Source organism: Sphaerodactylus townsendi, linkage group LG05 (assembly GCF_021028975.2).
Source record: "Sphaerodactylus townsendi isolate TG3544 linkage group LG05, MPM_Stown_v2.3, whole genome shotgun sequence".
NCBI lineage: Eukaryota > Metazoa > Chordata > Lepidosauria > Squamata > Sphaerodactylidae > Sphaerodactylus > Sphaerodactylus townsendi.
The window spans coordinates 74,489,865-74,509,378 of record NC_059429.1 but is presented as its reverse complement, the minus strand read 5'-3'; the positions used below and the strand labels follow the sequence as shown (position 1 = coordinate 74,509,378).

Here is a 19,514-nt window from a genome sequence, read left to right as displayed (position 1 = left end):
TCTATTTCCATATGTATTCTGCCCGCCCTTCATTTTCAAATGATATAGCTCAAGCAGTACAACAGTCCTTTCAATGCTAGAGTTTCCTCTTGCTAATATCAGGCCTGCCTAAGTCTCCATCTACCCCTACTCCTAACAGACAAGTTCTATGACCCTGCTGGCAAACATCTTTGCCTCAGAGTGCCAAATAATCCCATGAACTGAGATGGTGGGAAACAGGCAAACAAGAGGGTAGGATTAAAACAGCTAAAGGAAATAAAATACCAAACAAGTCTGAAAATTTTATGACTGTTCAAACAATTGTAGGCTTATAAAAACTACAGAAAAGGGCTGACAAAGAAATCAGATGCCTTGGGGAAAAGATCAGTGGCTTAACTTTCCTACCCCCACCCCTTTTTTTCTTCACTTTCTTGTTCAGTTCTCAAAATGAGCAAAAAAGACCTTCCCAAAAGGCAGTTATCCCAATGGTGGGGAATGGGAGGAAGAGAGACAGAGACTTTTTCCAGTCTCTGGCAAAGTGGCAATGTTTGCTCCACCGGTATCTACAGCAACAGATACCAGCCCTATGAAATCAGCACTAGCGCTCACTAGCAATGTTAACCAGCCCTGCAATGAAATTTAACCTGTGACACTCTGCGATACTTTCCATTTAAACTTCCATTTGGAAAGCGGCAGCATTTGGGGAGCCCGCCGTCCATCCTGCTAATAAAGACAAGTGTTGGGACCTTTAAAGCTGCCATTCATCTTGTGCCTTTATTAAATTCAATTTTTCTAAACCCATGATACATCATGAAATTAGGAGCTGACATTCCTGCGGAAACAAAAATATCTATCAAACATAAAGAGGGAAAAAGTGCTCCATTACCCAGAATTTATGGCTTAAAGCCAATCTGTTTCCACTTTTTTACAAGCATATGGTTTGTTTTAGATATCAAAAATGTTATTACAGATCTAGAATTTCATTAGAAGCTATTATGAAATGGTAAGCACTTAACCAAACAACTGAACAGGCTGGTTTGTAGAGCATATAGACACAGACTGGCAACTTACCCAGCCTTATAGTACTATACTACACTCACTGTCAATCTAATTTTCAAGAACAGAGGGAAGAGAGAGTTTTTCAGAAGAGAGGGGAAGATATGGTTGGAAAAAGTTGCTCTGGCTTGATGGAAAACACACCAGAAACTGTCGCTGTGATAGTAACTCAAAATGAGAGGCCATTAAAAGTATTTCTGACTGAACAAGCCTAGTGATACCAATGTACACTCTGAATCTGTGGTACTCTGAAAGCATATTTCAACTTTCCCCTTTAGCACACAGACATCCAGCTTCATTGTCTTAACTGCTAACCATTCATGCTTTTTTGGAAAAAAAAAAGATTCCCCTCACATTTTACTAATCCACCATTAGGCTAAACCTCCCGCACACATTTCTAATACTAACCCCAATTACCCTACTCGGTAAACGCCAGTTACCTTCCCAGTGAATCACCAAAGGTAGAATGTCCTAACTGTCCTGTTTAAGACTCTCAGCTGCCTAATCTATGTGCTCTTTAGGAATTCACCAAAATGCCAGTCTAAGCTTTCCACAACAGAAAATAGCACAAACACCATTAAAAAATTATCCATATGTTCTCTACAAATAAACAAAGCCAATCTTTCTGCCCCCTGATGTGCCCTGCTGCAAGCTCAACTAAAAAGGAAAGCAAAGATTCAAACTGCTGGTGATAAAATAATAAGCTTTTCACTCTCCTGCCTACTGTAATTAAACTTGTATACACAAATTTGTATCGAAGAATTCTGCTTATAGCTTCAGTTCATTGGCACAGACATTTATTTATATTGTAAGTTTCTCAGATCAATTTCTGCCTGCCAAAAGTACTACAAATCAGGTAAACACACAGAAATATAAAGAAAAAAGTTAAAATTATAAATACCTTTTAGTCAATATGCCTAGTTTAAATCATTATGTATATAAAAGCCTGTAGTACTTGCAGCTAAAGAGAAGGCAGCCCATGAAGAGTTTCAAACTTGCCACCCTCAGAGGAAAATACATATACATACACACACGTCTGCAGCCACCTTTTCTAATTTGCTTGTGCAGCAAAAACTGGTCAAGAAACAGATGAGACACTGAATCTCAACAGGCTTGTTGAAAACTTAAAAGGGGTTCTATGGGGTTAGAAAAATTCATGAGGGCCTGTGATTTCACTACTATAAACCCAACCTGTTTCACTCCACCCTCCTAAATAAAAAAATTCGTGGGACAAAAATTGCGAATCACAAGTTGAGAAATTGTGTGCTTTATTCCCCAGAAAGGAAAAGGTACAAGTATAAACTATTTGAGATGCTTCTGGAGAAACCCCCTGGTTGGGAACAAAGCAAAAAGAAACACACTAATATTCACAGGGAAACACTTTGTCCATAATATTAGAACCCTTATTAGATTACAGAAATAAAATACGCACAAAAACATTCAGGCTCACAAATGTCTGCTTGATCAGTGGGCAGGACAAACTCCACGGCCAGTATAAAATTACCCCATTCAGTTGCAATTGAGAATAATTTATTTTATCCTGCAATTTTTTTTAATAAATATAAAGGGATGAAAGATGCCACAGGAAAATCAAAGTGGACTGTCCCCAGTGCAATAAAGACAGAGCCGGGTGCTGTTGAGATGTGTCAGATAAGAAAAAGGGCAGTTGTCCTCTGTTTAAAAGACAGCTTGTGTATACCTCTAAACAGAAAGCACGGGTATCAGTGGCAGCAGCTCATTTTGTTCAACAATTTTTCTTCTTTTCAAAGACAAAAAAAGTCATTTTATGCACAAGGAGCTTGTTTCTTAAACAAACACTTGTGTTTTTGATTTACACCACAGGCTGCTCCTAAATAATTTATGGCGGGTTAAATTTATTGCACAGCCCTGGCTGGCTGCAAATTCGAATTGCCAAATAATTAGATTTTAGGGCAATGCTTATAAATTATCCGCCGATTTGTCCGGACTTGTTTGTCAGTTGCTTTGTGCTCCAGGTCATCTTTGGCATTTCACTGTTTGTGTTTTAATTGCTGATTTACACTTTGACAGATGAGAGTTGATGCCTCTAAGTTTGGGGGGGGGGGAGCAGAAGAATCAGAGCTTGTAGCAGGCTTGAGTTCTTCCCCCCACACTTTTTTTCCAAGGCAGTTAGAAGGGACAGCATGTAGATAGGACCAGGCTACTGAGTTTTTAATAATTATTTTAATGAGAACTGGCTGAGTTGAACAGTCCTACACTGGCCTCCAGGGGTAATGGACAACATGGCTATACAGTTCCCACTCATTCACCTTCAACATTTCTGCAAAACTGACCATAGCAACAGCTCCAAAAAGCAGTTACAGAAGAAAAAATCCACTGGCTGAATTTGCTTAATGAAGGATGGCTCCGTATCCCATACACACATATATTATATGTTGATTTGGCTTAGCACATCTACCTTGAAATACTAAATAAAGCAGGTGTGTTAATCTGTTCCATTGATAATCCTTTCAAGAGAGTATCTAACACCAAATTACAGAAAAACCTGAAAAAGCCATATTGGGTTTTGAAAAGCCAAATACAACTGGGGCTTTTTCAGCTTTTTAAATCTCTCTCCCCCCCCCCCCCATTTCCCACCACTGCCACTTCCCAAGTCCATATGGAACCAGCAGAAGTGAGGAGGGAGAGAGAGACCTCCATGCTGCACCTGGCAAGCTCAGCACTGAACATAAGAACATAAGAACAAGCCAGCTGGATCAGACCAGAGTCCATCTAGTCCAGCTCTCTGCTACTCGCAGTGGCCCACCAGGTGCCTTTGGGAGCTCCCATGCAGGGTGTGAAAGCAATGGCCTTCTGCGGCTGTTGCTCCCGATCACCTGGTCTGTTAAGGCATTTGCAATCTCAGATCAAACAGGATCAAGATTGGTAGCCATAAATCGACTTCTCCTCCATAAATCTGTCCAAGCCCTTTTTAAAGCTATCCAGGTTAGTGGCCATCACCACTGCATGGAGATCTGTCCCCCGCCAATGCTTTCCATGCCCTCCGAGGCTTGAGAAATGCTGGCAGGGGCAGTTCTCCCTCCCATTTATTCAACTTTACCAAACATTTCCAGGTTAAAAAAAAACTAAACCCAAAATTTACCAATAAAAATTATCAGTGCTCATGCCTAGTGCATACACATTTGCCTGCGCAATTAAATTTAAAATGTCATATATGCTGAGAACCAAACCAAGAAAATATCAGTGAAGAAAAATGGTACATAAATTGACAATTGGAACAAAGTGCTGTGTGATAAAGAACCAGATAAACAAAAACAGCTAGTTACTAACTTTTGTGGCAAAAGATTTTAATCGCATGCTTTTTAGCTGTACTTAGTCAACCACGTTCTTTACCATTTCACAGGGATCGTTAATCCAGTTCATTAACTCTGAGAGATGCTAGCAAAGGTACACTAACATGTGTTTAATACTCACTTCTTTAGAAGTCAAACAATGGCCATTCCACAGCATCTCTATTCCTTATGTGGCAGAACAGACCTGCTTTGGCCTGTAGGCCCTATTCTACCCAGCCCTCTCCCAGGAGTCATGTCTTCACACCTTACATTTCCTTACATTTGTCATATTAACTTTGCTAAACTTATACTGCAAGATCAGACTAGAGATATTTCATAGCTATTTGGAAAATGACAAGATTTTAGCTTAGGAGTAATTCTGGAGTAATTTCAGGGGCAGCCCTATTTTATAAATATTTGGCGGCAGAGGTCTTTTTTTAAGTTTTCTGTCACATTTATGTCACCAATACACAAAAGAGCACACTTAATTAATTTTAACACTTGTTTCTGAATTATGATAGAATCATCCAACTGTTTGATTCCAGGATTGATTGAATGTATTACAGGAAAAGTCAATAAAGATAAGGTTTTAGATGTACATTTCAGATATTTTCTGCAGGCACCTTAAAATATAAAGTATGAATGCTAGAGGCGTATCTAGGGAAAATGGAGCCCAGGGCAAAACTTGAATTTTCGGGGGGGCATGGTTGCTTCCGGTCTGGCCTCTGAAGTGGACTCACTGGGTGGTGGCCAGGCTAGGAAGCCCCCCCCATGGGCAGCTCTCCGGGGAGGGGGCTCAATCCAGGAGCCTCCTGGAGCTGACCAAGCTTGGCTGGCAGGTGAAGCCCCTGGTGGACATTATCATTTAGAGTTGAGGGGTCTTCCCAGGAGTATTGGATGACACAATGGAAAGGCCACTCTTAAAGAAGACATTTTCGGATCCGGAGGAGGGCGGTATACAAGATGATGATGATGATGATGATGATGATGATGATGATGATGATGATGATGATGATGATGATGATGATGATGATGATGATGATGATGATCCAACAAATTTTCCATACTTGGGTAAGGTAGTCGAGAGAGCGGCAGAGGAACAACTGCAAGGTTTCCTGGAGGACATGTCCAGTTTCCAATCTGACAACAGGATCCAGAGACAGATGGATCAAGGCAGGTCAGCACTGCTGTTATTACTTGATCTGATAGCAGAATTTGACAACTTGGGTATACTTGGAACAGCCTTGCTATGGCTAGTAGGGTTGGTAGATCGCAAAAAAATTTGGGCCTGGTTCGGGATCGGGCCCAGTGCAAACGTATGAGCTTGGACCCCCCGTGCTCCAAGCCTACCAGGCTCGGATACCTCCGATTTTGCATTAACATCTGAGATTCTCTGATACTTTTTGGTGTGTTTTCCTCTTTGCCTCTTCTATCCTCCCCCCCTCCACCTTGCATTCAACCCTCCTCTCCTCCCCAGCATCCAACAACTCCCCGCCACGAGGCTCTTCTCCCCCCCTTCCTCCATGGCGACCTCCTCCTTTGCGACCAACCTTCAGCCTGGCACTGGCTGAGCGCAACAGGGCTGCTTCCAAGGCGGCCAAGCTCGGCAAGACGGCGGCAGAGCGCGGGAAGAGCATGAAGACCTCGCGGATGGAGGAGTCCGCCCACCGGCCCAAGGAGCAGTGCCAAAGAGCTGCGGCAGCCAGAGGGGACAGTGCCAGCAGCTCGCAGGAAGGCCGTGCGCGCCAATGGAGCCCATTCCGCCAGCGGCCTCCGCAGAGGCTCGCCTAGCGACACCGTGGATCTCACCGGTGCCCAGGAAAAGGGCACGTCGGGCGCAGCACAGCCCACAGATGTGGCGCACGGCGGCGGCAGCCCCCGAAGGGGAGGGGGGCCAGGTAGAGGAGGCCAGGGGAGAATTATGACGCTCAGCGCCGGGCAAGCCCCTGTGGGGGCCGCCACTGCCGTGCGCCGCGTCCATGGGCTGTGCTGCGCCCGACATGCCCTTCTTCTGGGCACCGGTGAGATCCACGGTGCCATTAGGTAAGCCTCTGCGGAGGCAGCCGGCGGAATGGGCTCCATTGGCGCCCAGCATCAAACGTTCCAATGCTCCCCTGGCCTCCACCCGGCCCCCCTCTCCTTCGGGGATGTGGACGGAGCCGAGGGCCAGCAGGGAGATTACAGCGGCGCCAGTCCCCCTTCCAGGGCAGAGGCAGAGCCCGCTGCATCGCCAGCACCTTTGTGGTGCTTGGAGCAGGAGGGGGAAGACAGGCGAGAGAGCAAGGAGGAGGAATCAGCTTTCAGGCAAGAAATTCAGGTGGCTGGGGTGGGGGCCGCCCACCGCCCTTTTGCTGGGCTCGGGGTGGGGCTGGGAGGGGTTTCCCCCCCTGACTAACTTGGAGTAGCTGCCACTCGGGGAAGGCCTGATCCGAACGCATGACGTTCAGAACGGACTTAGTTCGGAGGGGTTGGGGTCGGGCCCTTGGCCCTCTGAGATCCTCCGAACAGGCTCAGCTTGGCCCGATCCAAGGGTCGGGCCGAGCCGAACTGCCATCCCTAATGGCTAGTGTCAGGGACAGAGAGTAGTAGAAGAGGAGATAATGTCATCCCAGCACTCATTAGAGTGTGGAGTCCCAATGATGTTTAACATCTGTGTGTGCCCCCTTGCCCAGCTGGTCAGGAGTTTCAGTTTGGGTTGTCACCAGTGTGCTGATGATACCCAGTTGTATCTGTTGATTGATGGCCAGCCAGCTGCTGTGCTGGCTATATCAGCCAGTTGTTCGGATGCCATGGTAAAGTGGCTGAAACAGAGTTGACGGAAATTAAATCCATTGAAGATAGAGGTCCTGTGGCTGGGAAGGGGATTGGGGTGCAGATGAAAAAGTCATTCTGGCTACATTCGTGAGCTGTGCCTCCATCAATAAGGAGGCTTCTAAGGTCATTCCCAAACTCTTGACAGATGGGTGCTGGTGTCTTTCCAATCTTGATGGTGTGCAACTGACACCAACACCATCTGTCAAGAGTTTGGGAATGACCTTAGATGCCTCCTTATTGATGGAGGTAGCCAGAATGACTTTTTTCGTCTGCACCAAGTCTGGCAACTGGTTCCCTCCCTATCTCATTCTGAACCACAGTGATCCACACGCTGGTCACCTGCAGATTAGACAGTCAGTGTGGTATAGTTGTAAAGAGTGGTGGACTCTAATCTGGAGAACAAGGTTTGGTTCCTCATTCCTTCATATATGTGGTGGATTCTTATCTGGTGAACTTATCTTGTTTTCCCACTCCAACACATAATGTCTGCTGGGTGACCTTAGGCTAGTCACAGTTCTTTAGAATTCTCTCATTCCTACTTACCTCATGAGGTGTCTATTGTGGGGAGAGGAAGGGAAGGAGTTTGCAAGCCACTTTGAGAGTCCTTATAGGAGAGAAAGGCAGGGTTTAAATCCAAATTATTATTATTCTGCTAGACTACTCCAGCTCACTTTACACAGGTCTGTCCTTAAGACTGATCTGGAAACCTCAACTGGTACAGAATGGGGAAGCTCCAGTCCATCCAGGAACTCCAGGGAAGGCACTTTCTTGGCTCTGGCACCAGCCTGGTGGAACTCTCTTAAGTAAGATCCAGGGCCTGTGGGATTTCGTGCAGTTTGGCAGGGTCTATGGTTGAGGGCAATGTAGTTGATAAGATGAGAATAAGAGGAGTTCAAAACCGAACTTGCTGCATTATTGAAACAAACTCATTGTGAGAGAATAAGAACAGAAAAACAATATTAATAACAGAAAGAGGATGAGTTTCTCACTAAGATCCTCCATACCAAGCTGTCTCAGATGGTCCAGTGAACAAGTGAATTTAACAACTGCTAGTCATGCTCTGAGGCTCATTCCGCACATGCAGAATAATGCACTTTCAAACTGCTTTCAATGCTCTTTGAAGCTGTGCAGAATGGCAAAATCCACTTGCAAACAGTTGTGAAAGTGGTTTGAAAACGCATTATTTTGCGTGTGCAGAAGGGGCCCAAGGTACAAAGGAGAGAGAAAGCAGGGAAAGGAGGATCGATACTTTCATCATAGATGCTACTACCTAACTGGTTTTAGGCTTAATGCAGCACTGCTCACTTACCGTATATACTCATGTATAAGTCGAATTTTTCAGCACATTTTTAATGCTGAAAAAGCTCCCCTCGACTTATATGCGGGTCATTAAAAATTTTTGTGTGTTTTTACTTTGCTGGCCAGCAGGGGGCGCAGTTTTTATGCTAGCGGCACCAAAATTTCAGGGTACCCTCCGAAGACACTCCTGATGATACCAGCCAAGTTTGGTAAAGTTTGGTTCAGGGGGTCCAAAGTTATGGACACCCAAAGGAGGTGCCCCCATTCCCCATTGTTTTCAATGGGAGCTATTAGTAGATGGGGCTACCCTTTTGAGGGTCCATAACTTTGGACCCTCTGAACCAAACTTCACCAAACCTGGCTGGTCTCATCAGGAGAGTCTCTTTATGATACCAGCCAGGTTTGGTGAAGTTTGGGTCAGGGGATCCAAAGTTATTGACCCCCAAAAGGGATGCCACATCCCCTATTGTTTACAATGGAAGCTAATAGTAGATTTTCCATTTCTGATAATATCCCTCTTAAAATCTAAGTTGGGTTACATTTGGACATACAGATGATGATGAGGAATCCAGTTTTGAAGGATTTTAACTCTTGTGTTTTAGCTTGGTTGCTGGTTGAGCTAAGGTTTTTGTACTTTTAAAGTTATTGTTGATACCATATTGTTCTTGTTGACCCTCTTTTCCACTTACAGAGCCAGTTTAGTGTTTTTCTTTGAAATAAATATTCAAAAACATTTAACCTACTGATGCCTCAATTGATGTAATTTTATTGGCATCTATTTTTATTTTTGAAATTTACCAGCAGCTGCTGCATTTCCCACCCTCGACTTATACGCGAGTCAATAAGTTTTCCCAGTTTTTTGTGGTAAAATTAGGTGCCTCGACTTATATGCGGGTCGACTCATACACGAGTATATGCGGGTATTTCTGCCTAACCTTCCTCCTGAAACATGGACCTAATCCTGTATGCCAGATCCAAGCATTACTATTGGTGTTCTCATTCTGCAAGTAAATGTGATGCTGCAATAATATGTATTCCTTTCTTTTTTTAAAAGTCAGGATTTCCAAGGACAAACCCTGACATATCATGGTGTTTTACCTTTATGTACGGATTTATAGGGTCAGAGACTGGTTAGCTTGGCTGTTCCTGCTTTTTAACCTGTACTCTGAAGTCCAGCTCTGTTTCTAGTTCTTACGCAGCTCCCAGCAAAGAATTCAGCAAGCACAGGTTAGTTAGCTCATGAAACAACCTATGCATTAGCTTGCTCACCAAAAACTAGTCTCCAGACACACATTAAATGTACATCAGTAAAGAAATATAACTCTGACACAGGGAACAAGTTCTCAATTTTTAGTGAGCTATTTTGAGGATAGTCTCTTTAGTTCTACATGACAGACAAGCACAGTGAAGGCAAGCAACAGACCCAGTTGATGAAAAGGCCCAGTTGTATAACATTCTATCTTTCCCACAAAATATACAGCAAAGCTGCAATGGCACATATAGTTACATTCCACAGCAAGGACTTGGGGGACACAGCCCTTAAAGTTGTAGTAATCATATTCCACTCATGTTCCATTTTTACTGCCAGCTGTAAACTAGCTCCACATGCATCATGGTTTTACATCAAAATGCACACAGGCCAACCACACATACAAAGGGACATGATAGAATCAATTTACAGCTTTGACAGGTCCTTGAACTGGAGGTTGGGTACACAGGATATAGTCTGGCATCTTATTCAGGGAACTTTTAAGGCATTTCCATTAAATTACTTTTATAAAATCAACTGTGATCCTCTAATCCAAGACTACTGGAGAGCCGAAAGGGTGTTGCTTTTTAAATCCAGTTTATTTCAAATTAACTGGGCCAATGGCTCTAAATAAGGCAAAATAACAAATAAGGCACATCTTCAAGATAGCTACATAATGAGCAACACGACCCTTGTAATGGCTGCAGTCCAGACAGGGACTTTCCTAAAGCCAGCTCCATAGGCAAATCCAATAGGGAGCAGGAAACAGCATAAAATTGCAAGTAACTATCCCATCAAATTTTCTCCTACTAGAAATTTAAAATATTTCAGAAAAAGTACCTCAGGCAACATTGCATGTTTTTACTTTTAATACATGTGGGAATTAACTTATTTTTAAATGAAAGAAAATGCGCTAATCAACTTTATTGACTCACAGCTTTGAAGTGCAAAATTGAATTAAGCCAACCATTTCACACTGTTTGACTGAAACCTACAACTGCAGATTTCCCTGCATGTAGGGAAGAATCATTCTTTATTCAGCAACAGTTTCTGATCCAAAATACTAAGGACAGAAGCGAGAGGTTTCTTTAGCTGTAACAGCACAGAAATCTAAGCAGCATAATATAGCAGGCATATTCAATATCCTGAGATTCACCCCTTTCATTTTTTTCAAAATTAAAACTTTGAACCTGCTTAGCTGTGACGGAATCTTTAAAAAGCATGTGTGTTATTCACATTTAGAAGAAGAATGTGTAGCCAAGAGAGGTTCATGATGTTGGAGTTTATAAAGATCACATAGGAAAGAATGGACATACCCTCCTAGGGCTCCAGCTCTTCTACCTTTGACTTCCACAAATATTGTTTCCTAAGACCTGAAAGGCTCCTTTTCCTTTACTTTTCCTTCTAGCGCACCACCTTCCTTTTACAGCAACTTTCAAAGTGTAAATACCATGATGGGAATTAAGAAAACAAAGTAAGCATAAATAAGTCTGATTGTGCTGTATTCTAGACACAAAATTTTGATTTTCTAATTGCAGAATTTTTGAAGAATTTTCTGGTTACAAAAATTTGAACCAAAACTTGTCTGAAACTATGAAGTTTCAGAAACATGCTTCAAAGAATGGAACAATGCCAATTCCAAGATGGCAGCTTAGTAGAAGTTGTTGTGCAATCGACATGACTGACAGATGGTATCTCACACCAAGAAAATTACAGTAAGAAAATCCCCCCCTTCTTCCCAGAGAGACTACAGAAAAAGGGCTCTTTCTATAGCGTATTATGAGAGTGGGAACTTTTATAGGATTTCTCAACTCTCACTCATGTAAAAATTGGAAAAATAACTGATTGTGATGACGCCTAACTCATTCAACACTTAGAAGTGGTCACGCTGTAAATCAAAACATGTCGCAGAAAACTGTGTTGGGTTCAAGCTCCTACAAACTGTCAGGCCTGGCAGAAGAAGACCTTTTCCTCCCCAGTCCTGCATGGCATATTGCTCCTGAGAGCACCCCAAAGCACAGCAGGAGCTTTACAGCTGGTATGGATTGTCAAGAGATTGAACCAAACCAGAAGTATTTATTACCAGGTAGTTTTGTTAATAGTCTCATATTAACAAAGATCTGTCTGCCAGTGGATATCTCAGGACATCATCATATAACACCCGTCCTGAAGGAACTACACTGGGTTCTATGTGGGTTATTCCCCAGCAGTCACACCAAAGAGATGTTATGATGATGCTCATATACTGTCTGTATGGTCTACTTCTATACTAAACTAATAATTTGGCCTATGACAATCACCTTAGTGTTAATGTCATCTTTTCCAGTCTGTGTTAAAAAGGGTTTCCTCACCATTATGTTTGTTCATTTCCCTTTATTTAGCTTGTGTACAACAGAACTCCTAGATAAAAATAAATGTATTTTAAAAGATGTACCAGAACCCCATAATATTTAGAAATTATATTTGACATGATACAAATATCAGACTTCTCAGTTAACACCTTGAGGTGTTAATTTTACCACCCCAGCAGAATCCAGTGACCACTGTTAGGTCACAAAGTTAGGTCACAATTCAGAAATATTTACAAACCCTACAGAAAAGTACAAAGCCAGTAGGGGACAACCAATGCATTACCACGGGTCAGAGATAAGCTTAGTTCCTGCGTCCTTGCTTTCTTAGAATGGGAAGTATAGGAATTCTACAGAACTTCCTCAATCACTCATATGAACGGAACAGTAGAGAACAATATCAAAAGTAGCAAATAAAGGAAAATGTACTGATTATAGCTCTGGCACTTTAAATTGCAAAATAAAATTTCATTTATCTATCTTCATAATACCATTGTGAAGCAAGCAATTTCTAAGGCCGTTTCCGCATGGGCCTCTATGCGCCCCCACACCGGCAAGAATTCTGCCGGCGTGGGGGTGGAGGCCATTCGCACGCAAGCGTGCGAGCGACCCCAGCAGAGGCCGCCGCAGGAGAGGCGGCTCCGCACGGAGCCGCCTCTTCCCCCTTCCCTCTCCTACTTCCCTCTCGCTGTCGTCGTCCTGCTGGCTTCCTAAGCCCCGCCCACGCTGCCCTCCGACCTCCAGGGGTTGGAGGACAGCGAGGGAGGGACTTAGGAGGCCAGCAGGGCGTAACTTTTGCACTGCCGATAGGTAAATGGGAGAGGGAAGAAGCAGCGTGTTCCCCGGGCGGTGCTGTTAGCACGGCGCTCGCCCGGGAAGACGCTGGTCCCTCAAAAACAACCCTTTAAAGGGTTGTTTCTTATGACGGCCTGACGCCGCCCTGAGGGAGGAAGGGCAGCCAGGTCGGCGCTGCTGTGTTTCAGCAGCGCTGCTATGTCAAACGGCGGCCTGGGGGCGGCGTTTTTACCGCCCCCAGGCCGCCGTTTTTGGCCCATGCGGAAACGGCCTAATCTTAAAGAACTGAATGTCCAAACGCAGCTCACCCAAAGCTAAGTGACCCCCTCAAATGAGCACAGAACTGAGCTCTCTCAGCTCCAGGTTCAACACTATCCAACAGGCAACCAGTGGTTCTCCCTGAAAAAAAAAATAAAACTTCAGCAAGCCATGTCAAACCAGAGTTCAAATTCCACCACAGCCACAGAACTTTGAGATCATCTTGGGTTCTCAGATGTCACACTCATCTTCAAATGAAAAGTAATATTGACCTGCAGTTCAGAGGGGACAAGACAAGGAGATACAGATTGCAAAGCACATCCCTTTTAAGACAAGCCCAAGTGGAATCAAACAATTACCTGGGGATGGATCTGCGGCTTGTCACATGTGGCCTCAAAATCCAGCACTAGGAAGTAGTGATACCTCTGTGGGGGAAAGGATGACATTGCTGCCATGGAAGCAAAGCCGTGAGACGCCAGTTTCTCGGTTGTATTAAAGCCGTACCCTTGGAAAATGCCACACCACAGAGGGGAGTGCAGAGTATTCCTCACTCGAGAGAGTAATTTCAGGTGAAGCTTCCCTGCTGTGATATGGACAAGTGCTACCATTGAACATCTAGCAGCATCTGGAACTTCAAAAGAAAATAAAATGTAATGTTACTCCCATAAGCAAAATATTTCACTTTCACTACCATATAGAAACAAAAATTCAAGTTCCTTTTTGAACTTGAACAGAGAACTAGGAAGTAATTCTTATTAATTTAACATGCATTTACATATTTAATATACTTTTGTGTTAGTAATAAAATTTATTGAATTTGGCCAAAGGCCACTACAATACATGTATACCCTGCCTTTCTAACAACATACCCAAGGCTGTAACAAAAATAACTTAAAATATAAATCTAAACAACTAAAGTATTAAATAAAACTGTAAAAGCAGTAGCAGAGTTTGAAGCTATAACACTTTATATATTTTCCTTCCCTGGTGCTCAGCAAAATAAAACTGTTTTAACCTCCCACCAAAATAACATGGAAACACCGCAGGAACTCAACACAACTCACTGGACAATGCTATGGCAGACTATCAGGAATATAAAACAACACTGCCTCAGAAGAAATACAGAAAATAAAGGACAAATCAGACCTACAAGCAGGCTTTAGCAATGGTAAATAATGGACAGGTTGATCCAGAAGTATCTATTCTAGAATCGTATATAAACATTGCAATCTGGAAGTTTATTTCACATCCCACAACAAACTAGATTAAGATTTGCACTGGCAGCTACTGAGCTGTTGACAAAGAGATTAATTTAAGGCTGTGCATCAACAAAAGGTTTGCTAATTAACCAACAGTCTTAACTTATTAAATACAAATTAGAATAGCACAACAGAGGAGATTATTTTTAGGTTCTATTGGCTAGTGCAAGGGAATGGGGCGGGGGGAACTGTATCTCCAATAAAAACTCAATTACCACTCACTGGAGCAGCCATGTGGAGAGAAGCCCCCAAAAGAATCAATAGGATCACAGCCAAACAAGTCACCGAGAGGCAAAACAACCTGGACAACCAAAAGCATTTTGAGAACTCTATGAATATGCTTCTTTGACTTGACTACCTCCAGCAGAATACTCTTCTCCATGCTATATGCCTGTGCTCTTAAGTACAGGTGCTTGCTTTTTACACAGTCTATTAATGAATAATGTATATTTTGTTTTTGGTGTATAAACTCCAGTATTAACTACACCTCTATATTGGCACAATACTTGTCTGGCATTCATGGTCTGTCCAACTGCTGCACTTTCAATGAGGAAATACTTTCCTCCAAGTCACAGGTATTCTTTGCCTTCCCCAACACCACATGGTTTGGCTTACTTGCACAAGATCTGTAGCTACTGCTTTCTACTGCCCTGTTGTCTACTTGCTTCATACTTTGTCTGGTTTGCATAAACTGATTTGGGGAGGATGGCTGTGCTTTTGGGTAGGGAAAACGATCTTTTAATCCATTTCAACTCTGATTCTGTCCTGATGAGGACCTTGCTCTCACAGCTATACCAATCTGCACTGAATGTTTATAATTCTGATAACATTAACATTTGAGATTCGGAGGTGGTTTGCCATTGTCTATCTCTGTGTCATGGCCCTAGTATTCCATGGATGTCTCCCATCCAAATATTAGCCAGCGTTGGGGCTGAGAGTGTGTGATTTGCCCAAGGTCACCCAGCATGTTTCCATGGTGCAAGTACGCACTTGAACCTGGGTTCTGCAGATCCTAGTCCAACATCTTAACCACTACTTTTCTGTGAAGAACATTGAAAGATATAGATGCCAGCTTTGCACACCTACTCTGAATGAACTGACCCCTGTAATCTCTATAAATCTTACATTTTCTTCTGTAAATATTAATATTAATTTTCTTCTGTAAACTATTCAAGGATTACAGAGGGGCTCCACTTGGTTTAATCTCCACCCTAGTCAAACATAATAATTAATCCAAAGGAAATTCTTAACAATAAAAATCTTTCATAATTTAAAAAATAACTTTACCATAATCTGAATCAAAAGGTCCACAAACAATCAGTATGATATAATTGGCAGTGATGGGATTAGGATGAGGACACCAAAATTCATATCTCTAGTCAGCCAGGAAGTTCATAGCTGGCATTTTGGCCAATTGCTGTTTGTCAATGTAAACTACTTCACAGAAATGTTGTGAGATACAGCGCAGGTGGACTATGTATGCTGTCCTAAATTTCAGGGAAGGAGGACAATGTTTTTTTTCCCATTAAATAAAGTCACTTCTACTGACATTGTTGTAAACTATTTTCACAGGATTCGCTCCTGTCTAAATGCAATATTGATCAATTAATGATTTCATCACTAGAAAATTGAACATAAGGTACAATTCCACAGTAGTAGTATATACAACAGAAGATTAAGGCAAGAACAGGTTAAAGACAGGCTCCATGAAATGAACTACTCATACCACCCAGAAGGCACCGGTAAACCTAAAGCCAAATAAACTCTAACCAATTAACTTTCCCTGCCAAAAGAACAATACTCTTCCTATGAATCACAATCAAGATCACCTCTCCATGGCCAGTCCTAAAATATGCCTTACAACAAAGCTGCTAATCTACGGTGCACCCAACTGTAATGTGAATGGGATATTGAACGAGGATTAGGAGTTTGTTCAGATTGCTTGGTCCAGGGGTTTCCAAAGTGGTTGATACCCCCTGGGGGGTCAGTGGTACTATTCAAGAGGTCAATAAATGCCTAGGGGTCAAAGGGTAGTCGATAAACACCAAGGTCGATTATGAACTTTTAGGGGTCAAAAGCGGACATTTGCATAAGAAATAAAAATACATAAAATGATACAATGAACTTTAAAGAATAAATACATTTATTATTGATAATATTTATTTATTTATTTCACATGCCTGGGGGTTGATGAGGGATCAAGGATTCCATGAAGGGGATCATTGGCCTAAAACCTGGGGGGTTTCTGGCTTCGTTTTACAAGTCATGATCCCAAATGGGATATTTTAAAAAATCTAAAAGTTCAGCGCTAAACAGAGTTGCCCTGACCTGGATACCCATGGCTAGCCCAATCTTGTCAGATCTTAGAAGCTAACAAGGTCAGCCCTGGCTACTATTTGAATGGGAGACCACCAGGGACGTCCAGAACTACTACTTGGAGATAGGCAATAGCAAACCATCTCTGAATGTCACTTGCCTTAAAACGCTACAGGGTCACATTAAGCCAACAGTTATTTGAAGGCAAAACACAGAAGAAAAACACTTTACCCCTTCTAGGCCCACTGACTTCTGCAGGTGCCATTCTGTTGAAGTCTGTACTGTAAAACTTGTAAGAACCATTTTACAATAGTGGAAACTAATGTACAAGATACGTGATCAGATTATTCAACACAAGTATATGTTAACTGTAAGTAGTTACAAGGCCCAATAATAGTTGCTTGCCTATACAATTATTCACACATGTGATAGGTGTCAATATCTGCACCTTTACTCTTATTTTATTTGGCCATCCAGTTAATCCCAAAAGAAAGAAAACTTGGGAAAACAAACACCTTTTACCTTAGTGGTTAAGGATACCAGCAATGTAGAAGTAAAGAACCTCAGACTTCCCTTCCATTAGTATGCATATTATTGCCTTCCTGTTGCAATGAAGGGCAGGAAGAGCCCTTTGAAGAACATTATGCAGAGCAAAAAAGACTTACACCAAAGGACAAAGACAGGAGGTCCAGTCACTTATGAAAATTAGGGGTTATTTACACAACAGATAGCAAGTGCTTCTCTATATCCTCTACTCCATCAAGTAAATAATGCACATGCCAAAATGCACACTTAATGAGGTAAATAATATGGCTTGAAGAACGTTTAGAGCTCTATTTACCTGAGAGCCCAGCAAAGAACCAGATTAGAAGATAATTGCAGATGAACAGGTCAGGTAAATACACATTTTATAACCTTCCAGCGGAAAGATTTTTGGTTAGGAATACATTCACACATTGTATGTGAAAAGGTTAAAGATTGAGCTCATTTTGCAAGCTGAGATTCTTACTGAATAAGCTGGTTCACACTGTAGTGAGTTAACACTTGGGGGAACGGGAACAGAAGAGAAGGATGTTGGTTCTATACGGCAACAGATCAAGTCTCAAAAACTGGAATACTAAGCTACAAAAATAATAAGCAGCTCCCATTCTAGCCTTGTACGTATCCTAAAGGTTCCCTGCTATAGCTACCATCTTTCCATCTGGCACATTTTATTGTCATTAATAAATGCATTACAGCCAAATAGAAGTTAGTAACAGTCACTTCCAACCCATCAAGGAGTAACATGTATTTGAGAAAGATGCCTTTTAAATCTTCAAACCTGCCAAGCTGTGTAGCTGTGGGGCTATCAGGCAGATGTAATGTTCTGGAGGAAAGCAGCTACTCTGTAATATTTTATTGTGGCAAAGACCTGACCTCACCAAGTAAACAGGAAAGTACACTGAACAACAAAAAAAAGGACACAGTCACTACAGCTAATATACCCAATAAATACGTCCAAATTTACCCATCCATGTACATTTAAAATCGCTGTTGTGCAAATAAATTTTAATTTAGAAGGCCCTGCCCTGAGTCCTGAAATGCACTGAAATGGGTTGTGGGGGGCTAAGAGAATATAAACCCTTTCCTTGTTTACAACTAAACCAGAGTAGCTGTAAAATTATGCTTATTTGTTTAAAATGTTTATATCCTAGTTCTCCATATAAATATCAGGAGGACAGCTTACAGCAATACTTTTGATACTGAAGCGGGAGGGAAGATATTCCAAACCCGATTTAAGGCTTGTTCACACTACCATGCTCCCTTGCATTCTTGAAGGCAGAGAAAGCAAACCCCCAGCATTGCTCATCCTTCCAGACAGACAACTAGCTCCAAATGTGACATATGATTTGGCTGCCCCTTCTAGGACTTGATTGTGTGACTATTTTAATGTTTTTTAGTGTGGTTTTATGATTCTGTTATTGTCCTTTGTCCCAAAAGTGGTCATATAAAAAGATAAAAAAGATAAAAAAGCTTTCACGGCTGGAATCACTGGGGTGTTGTGTGGTTTCCGGGCTGCATGGTCGTGTTCTAGAAGCATTTTCTCCGGACGTTTTGCCTGCACCTGTGGCTGCCAGTCAAAGTTTGTAACCTGTAAAGGCTGCAAAGATAGGCTTGAGAGTGGGGTTTCAGAGCACCTCACAGCTCTTTTCCCCTTCTCATGATTAACAATTGATGCTGTGCCCCCCCTTCCCTGGTCTGTTAAATTTACATGTACTGCAAGGATCAGCTTTTTTGGCGAAGAATTATAGAAAACCTATATGACCAGAATTTAAGCATGCTCATCTCACCAAGTACTAACTTCATGCTTTCTTGGACCTGGACCTCTATCCAGAAGTTGTTTAACTTCTATCAGCACCACATCTGTTATTTATATTCAAAACAGTATCTGGATCTGACCCACTTGTGTGTATCTCTGAGAACAGACATAGAGACATAATTTAAGTAGTCAATGAATTTGGTTAAGTAGTAGAAATGACTTTTCCTCTTCAAACGTAGCTATTCCAGGCATAAAATGTATAGGCCCATTTCTGTGCTGTGTGCAAGTCTTAATTTTACCCAAAGCTTATTTCCAGAACCACCCCAATATGGTCCCTGCTGAAGTATTTCCTGGTGCCCACTTGCTTCTTCCCCAAGCTGTGTCTTCTATCAAAGAACCAATATTGGTGTAGAGGAGGTGCCTTAGAAGGATCCAGAAGGCATTAACTTTGAGTCTTCAAGGACACCTGTTTGGAAATAGCACTCTTCTTAATGGGAAGGTGATTAGTTGGAATCTCACAACATTTTGTGG

At 42.3% G+C, this 19,514-nt stretch overlaps 1 protein-coding gene across 5 annotated transcripts in view; it reads right to left on the bottom strand.

The window, feature by feature from the left end:
• ERI3 (ERI1 exoribonuclease family member 3) overlaps nt 1-19,514 on the bottom strand; it is a 272,372-nt gene that overhangs the window by 237,533 nt on the left and 15,325 nt on the right. For 4 of the 5 annotated variants that reach the window (XM_048497063.1, XM_048497064.1, XM_048497061.1 and 1 more), the window contains exon 2: nt 13,469-13,740. In XM_048497063.1, the coding sequence (XP_048353020.1) occupies nt 13,469-13,717 (249 nt within the window). In that variant the 5' untranslated portion in view covers nt 13,718-13,740. Of the gene's footprint in view, nt 1-13,468; nt 13,741-19,014; nt 19,046-19,514 lie in introns of those variants that run through there. The other variant, XM_048497062.1, reaches the window with a different exon arrangement.